The following is a 16483-nucleotide window of genomic DNA, read 5'->3' as shown; positions in this document are numbered from 1 at the left end:
AGATCGGCAAGTTCCTTGGAGGAGTCAGAGGTACAGGAACGAGGCAAGATTGATGGCTCGATCAACGGTAGTGATGCTACATCATACTTTTAGGGAAGCAAATCACATTGCCGACAAATTAGCCAAAATGGGCACTAAAGGTATGATTTCTTCTTTTATAATAAAAATAATCTTCCCAAGGATATTCTGGTAGCTATTCGCATAGATCAAGTAGATTTCCACGTAATTCGCTGTCGATAACAGGTATACTACAGATTTTTCTTATCTTGATTTTTTGTGCAGGCATGATATGTTATTTTGGTTTTGTATTTATTAGAATTTTGCCTTTAATATTTTATATAATGTTTTGTGGTTTTACTTTGGGTCTTGCATTTTTTTGATACATGGGTTTGGATTTTTTGATTATTTGTAACGTCCAGACATCTGGTTATAATCACGATTTTTCTCTACTATAAGTGAGGGTTATCAATAAAATTGGAGTACTGTTTTCTTATTAAAAAAAAATTAAGGAATCTTTTCATCTACAATATACCATGCATATATATATATATATACCATCTTTTTCCCATTATATATTTATTTCTCAATCTTGGTTTCATCTTACAAAAACTTTGACTATATATAATGTATATATATATATAGATTATATACGACTATACGAGGTGTAAATTAGGAGCTTTTTCGAACACAGTGCGTTGGGACTTCTGTTCACGCGGTATATTTCGGTGCAAAGGTCTTGGCACCCACGTACCCTAATATGAGGCAATGAGATGCAGTAAAAAAAAGTATTTAAATACTCATATATATAATTGCACATGATCTTGGCTATTTAATTAAATACTCATATGATCCCTACAATTTGCTATCCGATCCCAATTACTTTGGTACAGTGGAATTAGATCAGCCACTTATACCACTTGCTCCGATTGTTACTTGATCATGTAATGATCGATATTAATTAATACAAGAAAACATATATTCTTAAATGTTGAATTAATTATCATCTTTTTATTGTTCATTATATTACCAATTTTGATTATAATAATGAACCCGTGGTTTGAGTGAAAAGGCACAGCTAGCTGGCGAGGTAGCGCCCAAAGGAATGCCGAAAGTGCATGCTTTAGTATGGATTACTACTGGCTGTCTTGGACGGAGACGGAGCTAAATCTAGATGCTTGACTTCAACAGTACGGCTAAGTCAGAATCCTATACTCTTATCTCACATGATCATGATCATCATGCCATGCATGCACCTGTCCCGGCCTGCTCCCATCTATTAGTATATCCTGCCGTTTTGGAACTCCATTTGTCCAATTTTTTCCATATTTTGAACCGCCACAACCCTTGTTTACTTTACTCTTTTAGAAACCAGCTTCTGATCTGTTTCTACTTTCAATTTTCTTTTCTTGTTTCTGGCCGGTATCCCACGAAGGCTCCGGGGAACGGACTGAATAATGGGAAAATTGTGGACGTTCATCACCCAGGTTCATTCAATTTCTGGGTACGTACGTAAGCATTTATGCATGCGACATTCACATTATCAGTTTTTTTTTCCCTATCTTTTTCTTCAATTTTAATTTGGTGATATTCATGCAGGCCGGTGTTAACGTTGTTGTACCCCTTGTCAGTATATTGAATAATTTTGATACCTCTTGATCTCTTTTAGCTTTCCATTTCTGTGTTTTGCGTTGAGATCTGAAGTAAGAATTTCCCACCTTTTTCTTTCGTGTTCGGAATATTCTCTTCGCGCGATTGCAGATATGCATCGGTGATGGCCATAGAAAGCACATCGAAACTGGATGACGAACAGTGGCTTGCTTACTGGATCTTATACTCATTTCTCACTCTCATGGAGATGCTTCTCCAACCCATTCTGGAGTGGTATGAAAACTTCCATTAATTTTTCTATATATCACGCGCAAAACATATTATTTAATTTAAATTATTCAAACTAATGGATCGAAAGCTTTTAATTAATGAGGTCGAATCGTACGTAGGATACCAATTTGGTACGATGTGAAGCTACTGTTTGTGGCGTGGCTAGTTCTACCGCAGTTCCAAGGGGCAGCCTTCTTATATGAGAGATACGTGAGAGAGCAAATGAAGAAATATAGAGGCCCGCGGGTTAGCGATCATCGTCACCACAAGTCTCCCAATACCCTTAACAACATGAAGGGCAAACATAAGACGTTCTTGGAGTTCATCACCCACAAGAAAGTGAGTGACTCATGCACATACATTTTCTACACTTTGATTTTTAGGTTTTTTTTTTGTGTTATTAGTTGTGATCATTTAATTAGTTTTTTGGTTTTATGCATGTGATTGGGCAGGGGGAGCAGGAGGCATACTGAATAGATAATTAGATTTTGGGAGACAGCATTATTTTCCCGCTAGCTAGCTTGCTTGTGTGGCTCATCTTGATCTCTTTCAACGTTTCGTTTTCATGGTTTCCTAGTTTTTTGTTGATGTTACACTTGATTTTCAGTCATGTACGAGTTTGAAACTTCGAATTAAAGACTAGCTTTTGTAACTTCAATTTTTTTTCCTCTTTATCATTAATTATTTTGTCATGAACATGAATCATGATCATCCGGATGGCCGGTTGATTAACTGAGCTTTGATGGGTCCAAATCCAATCATACTATACTCCGTTGCCCACCACGCATCGGCACCACCAAACTAACTTCATTTCACTCAATTGCTGCGTCATCCTACCTTTTGAAGGATCCACTTTTGTTATGCCTGGGCTTGTGGAGCAAGAGAAGGCTTATCTGAAGGGTTGGTCTCCCTCTATACTGAGCCTGTTTACCTATCTTAGGTCCCGTCATAGACAAGAATCGGAGCAAATGCCCACCTTCTCCTTGTCAGAGGAATCAGATCAAGTGAACCTTCAGTCTTGGATAAAAAGAAGTTCACACCTAAGGTCTCAATCTTGGATTAATAGAGGAGAACGAAAGGGAGTTAATCCATAATGATCATTATGATTGGACATCTCCAATTGTCTCAATAAGTGGAAGTAAACTTTATGCCATATTTATGAATGATTAATTTATCAGATATTCTTGGTTGTTTCCTTGGTTACAGCTCCAATCAGAAGGGATACATGTGCTTGACTATGAACCAACAAGGTCTATATCTCTAGATCACATCTTGTGTTTGATGAACAAGTGTTTCCTATACAAACTAAAGACATTTTAACCGACTCTATTCGAGATTAGTACACTGCCTCAGGCATTGTAATCTTACCCTCACATTCTTATTCAATCTATGGTGGCTCTGCAACTAATTATTGTCCGGTGGAAGCCTTACCATCATCTAGTACTACTGCCTCACCACTCTTCTCTCAAACTTATTAGACACCTTCAATTGAACCCTTGGTCCCACACTCTTATTTACCTACTCCTGAGCCAACACCGCAAAGTCCACCTTATAGCAACTTAGAAAATCCATTAGTTCCTAGTAGCTCACGTTTAGTTAAAGCATTATCAGTTTTACAGAAAATCCACATATCCTCACCCGATCTATGATAGGAGACCTTAGACAAAAGGAATTCCCTAGATTTCACATATATAAATCCGTCAACTCCACCAAGTATCCTTTGAAAGCACTCCTTTCCACTCCCTTACCTCGTGAACCCACCACTTTCTCCCAAGCTATTTCAGATCCGATTGGATGCAATGGAAAGTGAATATCAAGCGTTCGTGGAAAATGGAACCTAGCACCTCTAGTGTCCTAAACCTTCCAATAGACATGTCATTAGAAACAAGTGGGTTTACAAGCTCAAGCATAAACCTGATGGCACAATAGACCGTTATGCGACCATTAGCCTCATGAGCAAGCCACCCACCATTCGGCTTATGCTAACTATAGTTAGCCTATTAAACAATTGGATGTTTCCAATGCTTTCCTGCATGGCTTTCTTAGTGAAAAGGTCTTTATGGAGCAACCGGGTATGTGAGCAAACAACAACTAGATAACGTATCTTGACTCAATAAAACCCATTTATGGCCTCAAGCAGGCCCCTAGAGCATGGTTTTATCGATTGACACAAACACTACCCAACCTTGGCTTTATAGGCTCTCTTCTTGACACCTCTTTATTTTTGCTTCACAAGGGCTCTACTCATATTTTTGTTCTTATATACGTGGATGACATTGTTCTCACAGGCACTCACTTGTTTGCTATCGATACTTTTATTACTAATCTACATGCTGAATTTAAGCTAAATCACCTTGGTTATCTGTCCCATTTTCTTGGTATACATGTTCAGCGTAGTAGTGAAGATCTTCAACTCAATCAGTCCAAGTACATCCCTTATCTCCATGGGAGCCAAAACTTACTCAACACCTTGTATTTTGATCAAGAGATTGAGTAAATTTGACAGGACCCCCTTACCAGTCCTGACGTTTCTTTCTTAGTTAGGTAAGTTCCTTCATTGCTCCACAACAGATAATTTCATTATTGCCAAATGCGTGTTGAGGTACCTAAAAGGTACCATTGATTTTGGGCTTTGGTCTACTCCAAGAACTTTGTAATTAGATGCCTATTGTGATTTTGATTGGGTAGAAGACCCAATTGATCGATGCTAGCTCTACTAGCAACAACGATATTTTTCTACGAAATTGCTTGATTTTAGGGCAAGCCAAGAAACGAAGTGTTGTGTCGATGTTTAGCACATACACTGAGTATCGATCCATGGTCATGGCTACAGCTGAATTATATTGGATCAAAATTCTATTCAAGGAACTTAATTGTCCATATCAAGAGTTCATATAATTTATGCTTTATATATATTTTACAAGTGTATAGAAAGTTAGTTATTCTTTCTATTACTCTTAAAAGTCATAACTTAAAAGGATTTTTAACTTCCTTTAAAAATCATAAATTTTTATGAATACTTTCGTTACAAAGTAACCAAAAAGGTATGAGTTGAGAAATCAAAAGGACTAAAAAACTTGATTAGTTTTAATTAAAAATACTAAAGATAAATGATTTTTTCACAATTAATAACTTAAATGAGTTCCATCCATTATTTAATTTTCATTTACCAATATACACATTAAGGGAGTGGATAATTTAATTAGATGAGAATCTACATTATGAGAATCTTTTAATGTAGTTTTAAAATTCAAAATTATGAGAATGTTTTAAAAAATAGAAGAACTAAATTATTGCCTGAAAATTGTTTTTTATTTAATTAAACAATAATCCAAAATCATGGTCATCCATCTTATCCTTCAAGTTCTGCGCCTCTAAATGCTGGATTAATTCTGTTATCTGGTGCTACAAATCTGCAATCATCTTTTCCTATAAGTTACAATCATGGTATCGGATTTTTCCATTTAGAATGTGTCCATTATGTCAGTTAAGACTTTTACCACCAGTCATGAAAACAGGACCCGAATACCCTATATCATTTTGGGTTTGAACAATATGATTTCATCATATTGTCCCTATATCGTATTTATTTATTTATTTTCAAAATGATTGCATGACGTTTGCACATTCACGACTGCAACTATCATTTCTCTTAGAAAAATTAATAGTTTGGGAAGTTCTTTTCTTTGGATCGCAGCAGTTGGACCTGAAGGCGTACTGCCATGTAGCTAGCCCCTTGGAAACCCTAATCTCTCTCTATGTCTCTTCCTCTCCTTGATCTGATCTATGTGAAACACATGCATGCGCACGAAATTAAATTGGAGATGGAGTATATGTCTTTAGAGGGACACCAAAGTCTTTGGTCCAAAGAGATACTTTTCCTTTAGCAAAAGTAAATTGCTCATGAGGATCTTTCTATCATGATCTTTACACATGCATGCATAATTAGCCAGATCAGTACGTTGACAAGTTTTTATGACAAATAATAAGCTATAATATTGCATCCAGAATTCATTTTTTTCCTCCTTTTACAATATTTCATGTATAAATATATATATATATATATATATATATTATATATCGTCTATTCTTTTGTGGTTTATTAACTATATATAATTTGAGAGCAATAAATTAGTAAAAATAGTTGCTCGAGGAAATTAAGGGATGCAATTAGGATTATAAATATATTACAATATTTATTAATTAAGATGCTAATTCAGTCCAAATAATTGGCATTTTTCCATTTTTAATATACTTCTATTATATATATATATATATGTATGTATATTGTTGGGAACTTGGACCTCCCAAATTTACTCTTAGGATCTACGCCCATTGCATGAATATCAAGAAAAATAGAGAAATAATAACAATACCAGACTTTACGTGGAAAACTCTCAAAACATGAGAAAAACTATCAGACCCAGATAAGAAAATCCATTATGTGAAAAATTATTACAATCACACGATTTTTCTTCTCACTCCAAATACACCTACAAAGCTTCTCCATTAGCAAAATTTTAACTTTCACCTAATCCACTTTTACAAAAAAGGCCAACAGAGGAATTTTATTAAAGTGACAGTTACTAGCTATACTTTGACTGGTGCACTTAGCCAAGGAGGCTAATCCTTCTTTTATAGACCTTAGGCCTTGCTCCTACTTTATTCACCACCAATGTGGGACTAAAGCCAAAAGAGCAAAACCCAACACTCACACACACACACACATATTATATATGCTTGACCACGTACGTTCGTTTCCGAATATATACCTGGTAGCAAATTAAAGATGATTAAGGAACCTATTGGAGCAGCATGCATCATCACCTTTTACTACCTTGGAGCTGCAAGATCATAATGATCACCTCACTCGTGGTAACAACACTGCACTAGTGTTGCAGTAGCTGCCATTGCATTCAACACCAACAAGTGAAGATTCCATTGTAAATAGATTGCTAGAAAGTCCCTCGAATAGATGTGGTGTCATGTACTTTTTTGTATTTACAAGATTAGTTAGTGAATTGTACAAATATTCTTATTCCTAGTCTATTAGTTTGTTAAATTACTTGCTATAAATAGATATCAGTACCTTGTAAAGTATATATGGCATGAATGAAAGACAATTTATTCTTCTTGCTCTTCTTTTTATTCTCACCTTGTACAAGAGCAATAAGGGTGACAGTTTTTTTCCATACTGAAACACCTTATTTACAGACTTCACCAACATCATCAACCCTTACAGACTTGACCATGGGGACGACTCTTCTATCCCTTTGGTTCCTGAACACCTCACCACATAAAACTACACCACCTGGTCTAGAGCTATGTGCAGAGCTCTCTGAGCCAAAAACAAATTTGGTTTTATCAATGACACTTTGTTAAAACCACAGAACCCCACTGACCCTCTATAATGCATGAGAGCGTTGTAATGACCTTGTTGTTTCTTGGTTTCAAAATTCAATAAACTCCTCTCTGAAAACTAGCATTGCAGTTGTTGATGATGCTAGAAAGATTTTGGTTGAGCTCAAAGATAGATTTACTCAGCAAAATGGCCATCTTATTTTTCAATTGAAAAAGGCCTTGATAGCTTTGAACCAAGAAAATGATTCTGAGTGATGAGAATGCAAAGTGTCATATTTTTTTTCCTTAATGTTTAGTCTTTTATACTTATTTGATGACTAAATGTACTCATTACTCTTATATTTTTTTTTAGGAAGCAAATAGAGTCGTTTAATGCAAAACGAAGTTAATTGGACGGTTCTGGACAGTTTTGACACAACTTCGTAATCTGCACATAACTCTCTCATCTGAGCTTCGATTGAGATGATTCGGGATACTATGGAACACCAAGACAAATATCTACAACTTTCTTGTTTTGATGTGTGAAAGATACTGGCCGCATAAAGGTCTAAATCGGGCTTGAAGTTGACACACTTGCACTGCTGACGTTTCAGAACGTTCGGCCTTATCGTGCAATTCAAATATGCGATTTAATTGCAGATGTTTTGGAGATCTGATGCACGAAAGTTACAGCTGGAAAACACTACTTTCCTAGTTATATCATGACTCTATTTTATTTTTAATATTTCCCTTAATTAAGTTAGATTTGGATATGGTTATTTGAGGATAATGTTTAGAATATTTTAAGAGATTTGATAGGATTCTAATAAGGGGCATGGACGTGTAAAAGAGAAAAAGGTAAAAATCATCATACTAGAGCATCTCTCTCCCCTCTTTTCTAACTCCTCCTTCCAGTTTTCATGATGATTTTATGTGACTAGACTTTCATAATTGGTCGAAGGAAACAGAAACTTCGGAATCAATAAAACTGCTGAGATCTTATTTGTTTTTAGTGTTCAATTTATGCTTTGAGCATCGAATGTTTTTCTATGTCTATTTTCATGATTGTCTCATTTAATTACTAGGAGGCCTATTATTTTATTATTCGTTGCAATCTATTGCTAGATTAGACATCAAATCCGTAATTGTTTGATCCCTCTAATTTGTAAAACAACTAGGATTTGATGATTTGTTGCGTCAGAAATTATTAAATCTTAGGAAGAACGCTAGATGAAATTAAATGCAACCGCTTGTGCTTGTGTTGTTTAGCTTCATCGATCTCTCTAATTCTTAAGGTTGCTACTAGATTAAACTTTTAGCGCTTGTGTTGGGTTATTTAGTGGTTAAGGTTAATTAGATTGCTTGTTTTCTAATAAACTACGACTAAGGAGAGATAGGAAAATAATTCCAATGATGAATATTCAAAGTATGAAATAATATATATTTGCATCGATGATCAGTTGTAAAGTTCCGATGGTGGATGTTGACTTAGACCAAGGTTTGTTCTTTTGATTGATTTCGATACTTTAATTTGAATTGTTTCTAAGTTGTTCTTCTTAAAATTGTTTTCGTTATACTCAAACCCCCCCAGTCCTTGTTCACGTAGCATAAAACTAGGTTAAATACTCACTGTGCGAACGATTCTTATTCCTTACTTGCACTACTACATGTATTTTTAGGAGTAAATGTTTTATTTTTGGTTGCTTGGGACATCACACCAAATTTTAGTGCCGTTGCCAGGGAGTAATTCTAGTTGATTTTTGTGATCCTTATTTCGTTCTTGAAATTTTTGAAAAAGAAAATCATTAGTTTTCGATAGTTATTTTTATAACTCTAGACCTTTTCTGATTTGTTTTTCATGGTTTATTAGAATTTCCTTGATTGTTTATGATTGTAACTCGATCTTCTAATCAAGGTGATTTTCAGTGTGATCCAGAAATAGAGAGAACTTTGTGCAGGTTAAGGAAGGAAGCTCGGAGAAATTTTGAAAAGAACGATCTGACTCTTGATTCCGTATTTGCTAGTAATTCTGATTTAGAAGAGGAGGAAGTCATGGCTGGAAATCGAACTTTGAAAGAGCTTGCCGCCCCTGATTTGAATCAACAACCTTTATGCATAGCGTTTCCTATTTTAGATGCTACTACTACTTTTGAATTAAAATCTGGACTAATACATCTCTTGCCCACTTTTCATGGCCTTGCAGGTGAAGATCCTTACAAGCATTTAAAAGAGGTTCATGTGGTATGTACGAGTATGAAACCCATGGGGGTGACTGAAGAGCAAATTAAATTAAGAGCCTTTCCGTTTTCTTTGAAGGATTCAACTAAGGATTGGCTCTATTATCTACCATCCGGGAGTATTGTCACATGGAACAAGATGAAGATGTTGTTTTTGGAGAAATATTTTCTAGCTTCAAAGGCAGCCAACATTCGAAAGGAAATTTGTGGTATAAGGCAACACAACGAAAAGTCCCTACATGAATACTGGGAACGTTTTAAGAAATTATGCGCAAGCTGCTCCCATCATCAAATTAGTGAGCATCTACTTATCCAGTATTTCTATGAGGGCCTTCATTCCACTAATAGGAGCATGGTTGATGCTGTTAGTGGAGGAGTTTTAGTGGATAAAACTCCCGAGGCCATGAGAAACTTGATTGCAAATATGGAGGCCAATTCTCAACAATTTGGCACTAGGCTTGACATTCCATATAAGCATGTTAATGAGGTAAATATTTCCTCCATTGAACAACAAATTGCGAGTTTAACTTCTCTTGTTCGTCAAATAGCTGTAGTTAATATGCAAACGGCGAAGGCTTGTGGGATTTGTTCGGTAGTAGAGGATGCAACCAATATGTGCCCAACTCTTCAAGATGAGCCCATTGAGCAAGTGAATGCGGCGGGTGGTTTTCCTGGACAACTACAAAGGAAGTATGATCCCTATTCGAACATGTATAACTTGGGATGGAGGGATCACCCCAATCTTAGCTTTGGTAATCCACAAGTAAATCAGCCCGCAACTCAAAACCGCCCTAAGTTACCAGCAATATAACAACCATACCCTCTTAGACAACAACCGGGACAAACTTCTAATTCTGGTATGTCTTTAGAAGATATTGTTAAGTCTCTTGCCACTAGCACTTTGCAATTTCAACTGGAGACGAGGGCCAGTATTTAAAGTTTGGACAATCAGATGGGTCAGATGGCAATTGCAATTAATCAGCTAGAGGCGCAAGGTTCGAGGAATTACCCTCCTTAACGGTAGTAATCCAAGAGAAAATGCAAGTGCAATCATTTTGAGAAGTGGTAAAGAGGTTAAGATTCCAATAAAGGCAACACCTGCATCATCGAAGCAAGAAAATTTTAAAAATGCCATTTTTGCCTCCCTTCATTTACTCAAGCACACAACAAACCACCTTAAACACCATGGATAATTGACACTGGTGTAGCACATCATTTCTCTCAGCCATTACTTCCAATGTTTCCTTTGTGGTAAGACTACACAACACCTATTTCTCACATAGGCACTGTCAAACTCACTAACACTTTGGTATTGCACAATATGCTCTGTGTTTCATCTTTTAACTTTAACTTGATTTTAACAAAACAATTGACTAACTGACGCACAGACAAAATGTTTTTTTTGTAATTAATGGAACATGAAGGAGCTTATGTAGAAGATATTTGCCAGATGGAGTAGACAAGTGAGCTGATCTAGTATTATGAGTAGGAAGAGAAGATCTGTCTCCAATACTGACTTGGTCAGTACCATGATAGGGGGTGGACTCAATATTAAAGTTGGAGAACTTTGGTGTGAAGTGGGTGGTGGCAACTGTATCAGGAAACCAACTGTTGGTAGAAAGCGCATGAGAAGACATGGAGGTGTAGTTGGCAGTTAGCGATGATGGAGCTGGGGTCTGATAGGATTGATCAAATCGGTGGTAACAAGAGAGGGCTAAGTGACCCGGGTTTTGACACACTTGGCAAAAGAGTTGAGGTCGTGTAGTGTTTTTCTTAGTGAAAAAGTTGGGACTTCTACCACGACCTCGTCTTCCTCCTCGAGAGTTAGAGTTACGACCTCTAGTAGAGAAACCTGATGAAGGAGAAGACCTGACATTGGTGGCATGAGCTGCAAGAGATGTACTTGAAATCAAGGAAGCATTTTGATAAGCCAAACATGATTCATGGTTTAATAAATAGCTGTAAATCTGTTGGGAAGATAAGGGCTCAGGATGAGTGGTGATGGAGGTCACAATAGACTCATATTCAAGACCAAGTCCAGCCAAGAGGTAAATAGAAAAATGTGATGAAGAGAGTGGGTGACCCGCAGCACCCAGTGAAGAGGCCAACGTTTGAGCTTTGTGAAAGTATGCAATAATAGATTTGGAACCCTTCTTGAGGGTAGCTAGTTGAAATTGGGTTTGGATAGCATGTGCAGCAAATTGTGCTGAGTATAAAGTTTGTAGAGTCTGCCACACCTCATGAGAGGTGGAACAATCAAGAACTTGAGCCAAGACAGTGTCGGTCAAGTTTGCATTAATGGTGGAAATAATGAGTTGAACTTGAAGTTGCCAACGTGAGTATTCTGGGTTGGGCGTGCCATCGGACTTGAGGGAGGGGGAGGAGAAATAGAGCCTTCAACGAAGCCAAATAGTTGATTTCCCTTGAGGAAAGGAACAATCTGTGCCTTCTATAAGGAATAGTTGTCTATGGTGAGTTTCAATGTAATAAAGTGGGAAGCCGAATTAACGATAGAGGAAGAGGGAGCAGACGATGTGTTATTGGGTGCCATAGGAATAGATGTAGATAGAGCAGGCGTGAGCCTTATTTGTGCTCTGATACCATAACAAGACTAAAGAAAGGGAGAGTGCAGTAGACGTGATTGGGAAACGTTCTCTGTGAGATTGATTTCATTGTAGGAAAAACAGTTATTACAGAACCCTTCTTCACAATCAATGTATGGCTATTTTCAGCTCTATTTATACAATAAATGATAGCTAGCTATGTATAGGATTGGGACCACAGCTTGGGACCACAACCATTACAATCCGTTATTTTGGACTTTTGCATAGAAATAATTCTAGACTCCTTTGATATGCACTGCTGTAATGGGGACGTGCCTTGTGCTGTCCTTGTCTCATTCTGTGTTGCTGTAGTAGGCCATGCCCCTGTTGTTGCAGGAGGTAGTGCGCTGCTGTGTTGAGTGTGTTGAGACCGTGCCTTGTGCATTTCCTCATTCTTTGTCATTGTAGTAGGCAGTGCCTTAATAAGGTTGCAAGATCACCATCTAGTATCCTTCTTTGCCAAAGAAAATATACATTAGACATCCTTGCAGATTCTGGACATTTAGCCCCTAATCCTTTAAAAATTCCAATGGATCAAAATCACAAGTCCTCTGGCCTTCCTATACTTGATCCCACTATTTATAGGCACCTTATAGGCAGATTGCTATACCTCACATTGACTAGACCAGATATCTGCTACCCCACTCATTTTCTTAGTCAGTTTTTAGATGATCCCACTTCCACTCATTTTGCAACAGCTTACAAAATTCTCAGATACATTAAAAATGCTCCTGGCCAAGGCATTTCTTTTTATCTTCAGTATCTTCAATCCACCTTAAAGGATATTGTGACTTAGATTGGACATCTTGCCCTAACACAAGAAAATCTATCATTGGCTATTGCATCTTCTTAGGCCACTCCCTTATCTCTTGGAAATCCAAAAAACAGTTTCAAACTGTTGTATCTAGATCTTTAGTTGAGGCAAAATATCGTGCCATGACCACAATCTCCACAAAATTTACTTGGTTTAGACAACTCTTCTCTGACCTCTCTATACCTCATCCACAAGCTGTTGACCTATATTGTGACAATCAAACTGTAATTCACATAGTAGCCAACCTTGTTTTCTATGAGAGAACTAAACATATCGAAGTGGATTGTCACCTTATCAAAGACAAAATTATTGAAGGCAGCATCAAGACTGCTCATGTTCCAACAAATTCTTAACTTGTTGACATATTTACAAAATTCTTGCCCTCTTATCTTCTATTCTTACATCTCTCCAAGATGGGAATAGTAAATTTGTATTCTCCATCTTGCATGCATCACCACCTTCCACTACCTTGGAGCTGCAAGATCATAATGATCACCTCACTTGGTAACAACATTGCACCAGTGTTGCAGCAGCTGCTGTTGCATTCAGTACCAACAAGTGAAGATTCCATTGTAAATAGATTACTAGAAAGCCACTCAAATGGATGAGGTGTCATGTACTTTTTTGCATTTTCAAGATTTTTTAGTGAATTGTACAAATATTCTTATTCCTAGTTTGTTAGTTTGTTAGATTACTTACTATATATAGATGGCAGTACCTTGTAAAGTATATACGGCATGAATGAATGACAGTAGCATCTTTTCATCAATTTTCACTCTTGGCAATCCTTTCTCCTCGTCTTCTTCTTCTTCTTGCTTTTCTTTTTATTCTCACATAACCTTTTCGTTTCAATAACTGTGAAAATTGCATGTTATAGCATGAGTAGTCTACTGATGATAATGAGGCAGTGATGTGAACGTACATGCATCGAAGTTGCGTACTGATCGAGACTGCAAAATTATTGTGAAGGTACCCTTCACTTATATGATTTTGCAGTCTACATCGTATTGACTGATTTGCAAGATCTGAAATCAAAAAGCAGGAATTGATTAATTTTGCTATATATTTCCTTAAAGTGGCAATATCTGAAATTAAAAAAACTAATAATATTGCTAATCGACTTTCATTTAATTAGTGTGGACGGAGAAACTTATAATAAAAGTTAATTTAGTTTGTAATTTAAATCACAGATATAATTTTTTTATGAAATGATATGAGGTCTATTTCTTATAAAAAAAATAGTGTGTAAATCGATCGAGCAATCAATTAGAAATTAAACATGTAATTAATTTTTCTAATGCATGCTATAGGGATATATATATACTAGCGGTTGGGCAATGTGCGAGGCACATTTGCCTCGCACATTTGCCCGGTTGAAAAATAACTTATTTTGTAAAATATAAATATGTTTTGGGTTAAAAAAAAAGCGTAATCATAAGTAAAATAAGTAGTATATAGAGAATTTTTTATGAACTCAATTTCTGCACCTAACAAGTGAAAAGAGATGTGGAGAATTTTTGTGATAGTGATAGTACTTTACTGTATTGTATAAATCGAAGCAATCCAACCAAAGAAAAAAAATGAGAAGTGGTAAAATGAAGGGTTGAATTTAAATTTTAAAAATTTTAATGTACCAGCAGCAGTCTCGTCCTTCAAAAAACAACACACGTAGATATCATATCCTTAGATATGATTTGGATCGATGTATTAATAGTAGTGACATGGTTTGTGAATAGTAATATATAAAATTATTTGGATTAAGATGTTTTATTTGATTTTAGAAAATGGAGAAAAAAAGTTAAAATAAAAATATTATAAAAGTTAAAATATTTTTGGAATATAATTTTTTAATGTAGTTTTTGTTTTAAAATTTAAAAAATTTATATTTAAGAAAATTGTAATGATTAGATTAACAAATTAAAAAATATTTTATATTTAAATAATATTTTAAAAAATATATAAAAGTTTCTGAAAACATAAGAATCTATTAATCTCTTCTTCGAATTCAATAATTTTGTTGGGGAATCAATTCCCTCCTGATCCAATGATGTTGTAAATTTTTTATTTTTTTAAAAATGTTTATGATGATTAAAAAAATACATGAAAAAAAAGAAAAGAAAAATAAAAAATGAAATACACATTCATGACATATTTTCAGGTTACTTTTTTATTAGTTGTAACAATTCTCTTTAGTTAATTAAGAATATTATCATATTTAAATTATGTTAAAACTCTAATTATTTATATAGTTATACTTTTTAAAAAATATTTAACAAAATTTCATTATTTATTTAATGACGAAATATTAGTATTTTATAAATGGCTTGGTTATTTTGAAATTAGTGGTACTTGTGTAAAATCCTGTATGGCGTAAGATTTTTTAATTGATAAAAAAAAAGCACGTTTGCCACATCTGTCAAATTGAAGTAAAAAATGAAGTGTAATTTCAAATATTAAAATAGTCTAATATATAAGAATAAAATTATTATTTATTTATGTTCATAATTTATTATGAAATTTAAATTATATGAAAAATTCAAATTAATTAGATAGTTTTTTCTCTTAAAAAGTACAGTAAAATTTCATTATTTATTTAATGATAAAAAATTAGTATTTTATAAATTAAAGTTGATTTTTAGTGTATGATATAATAAACAGTAATAGGATATGCGAAAAAAACATGTGAAGGAAAAAAAAATAACTTTTTTATTGATTATTTAAAACTCAAAAATCAATATTTTTTTTACTTTTTCTTTCTTCCTCTCTCTCATTCCCTACGCACGATTACGGTATTACGTCGCACATTGATATTCATATGAAAAAAAATATATATTTTACTATTTATTACTGTTTATTACTGTTTATCATACTATCGATAAATAGTAATAAGATATAAAAAAAAAAATCGACTGATTTAAATTTATTATTCTTAATAAACAGTAATATTATAGTTACTTTTAACCAGAGAGGCAGATATAGATAGTTCTGAACCATGCATGAATTAAACCAGTACTGCAGCAAGCCATTTTCTTTGCTGCAAGCCGATCGATCGAATACGTATAACTAGCTAGCTAGCTCCATTAATTCTGACAATGACTTTAAAACGGCCCCATGCCTCTCATTATATAGCCTCGATCTGATCTTTTGTTTTTTTGTTGTTGTTCCACTTGATAAGAAATGTGCCTTTTCCAGGTAGAATTATTAAAGGAAAAGCTAAGCAACTGATGATCATCGGCCTCTAACAGAGCCCCCCATTTTCTCTTCGATTGAACATGCACCACATAAAGTAATAAAGTAATTAAAGTCGATACATGAGATGCTTTTTTAGTGGATCGATCCAACTCTTTTCTTATGGGCGTTGTGTAAGTTAGCCTTAAGATCATATAATTAATATAATGTTTGAATTGAAGGAAATACCCAGCTCGATCTGGGCCCGAGCGACACCAGACGATCATGCGTGTACGTAACAACGTACAGGGACGCAAATTTCAACTATTTCTTTTTCTTTTTCTTTTTATAATCAGCAATATTGCATTAAATTAAAAACAAAAAATATAAAAAGAGGGATTGGAAATCATAAAAAATACTCATCACAACATATAGTACTGGAT

The 16483-nt window shown here is 35.0% G+C and overlaps 2 protein-coding genes across 3 annotated transcripts; both read left to right on the top strand.

Moving 5' to 3' along the window:
- Positions 1–1243: 1243 nt before the first annotated feature.
- LOC108991635 (HVA22-like protein e) lies at positions 1244–2477 on the top strand. Of its 2 annotated transcripts, XM_018965997.2 has the most exons (5): positions 1244–1501; positions 1597–1623; positions 1759–1881; positions 1998–2217; positions 2331–2477. In XM_018965997.2, exons 1-5 carry the CDS (start codon positions 1455–1457, stop codon positions 2349–2351), a joined length of 438 nt encoding a protein of 145 aa, XP_018821542.1. In that variant the 5' UTR covers positions 1244–1454; the 3' UTR covers positions 2352–2477. The 2 variants fall into 2 exon arrangements, with proteins under 2 accessions (XP_018821542.1, XP_018821623.1); XM_018966078.2 differs by lacking the exon at positions 1597–1623.
- A 6628-nt stretch (positions 2478–9105) lies between these two features.
- On the top strand, positions 9106–10266 carry LOC108990231. The gene has a single exon (XM_018964155.1). It carries the CDS (start codon positions 9106–9108, stop codon positions 10264–10266), a length of 1161 nt encoding a protein of 386 aa, XP_018819700.1.
- Positions 10267–16483: the final 6217 nt, after the last annotated feature.

Source organism: Juglans regia, chromosome 2 (genome assembly GCF_001411555.2).
Source record: "Juglans regia cultivar Chandler chromosome 2, Walnut 2.0, whole genome shotgun sequence".
Taxonomy (NCBI): Eukaryota; Viridiplantae; Streptophyta; class Magnoliopsida; order Fagales; family Juglandaceae; genus Juglans; species Juglans regia.
This window is presented reverse-complemented; position numbering and strand designations above follow the sequence as displayed.

Excerpts from the sequence above, each read along its gene's own strand:
- LOC108990231 (XM_018964155.1), top strand. The coding sequence starts at position 9,106 with ATGATTGTAACTCGATCTTCTAATCAAGGTGATTTTCAGTGTGATCCA.
- LOC108991635 (XM_018965997.2), top strand. The coding sequence starts at position 1,455 with ATGGGAAAATTGTGGACGTTCATCACCCAGGTTCATTCAATTTCTGG. Across the intron at positions 1,624-1,758 it reads TTAACGTTGTTGTACCCCTT|ATATGCATCGGTGATGGCCA; the intron begins GTCAGTATATTG and ends GCGCGATTGCAG. Across the intron at positions 1,882-1,997 it reads CTCCAACCCATTCTGGAGTG|GATACCAATTTGGTACGATG; the intron begins GTATGAAAACTT and ends AATCGTACGTAG.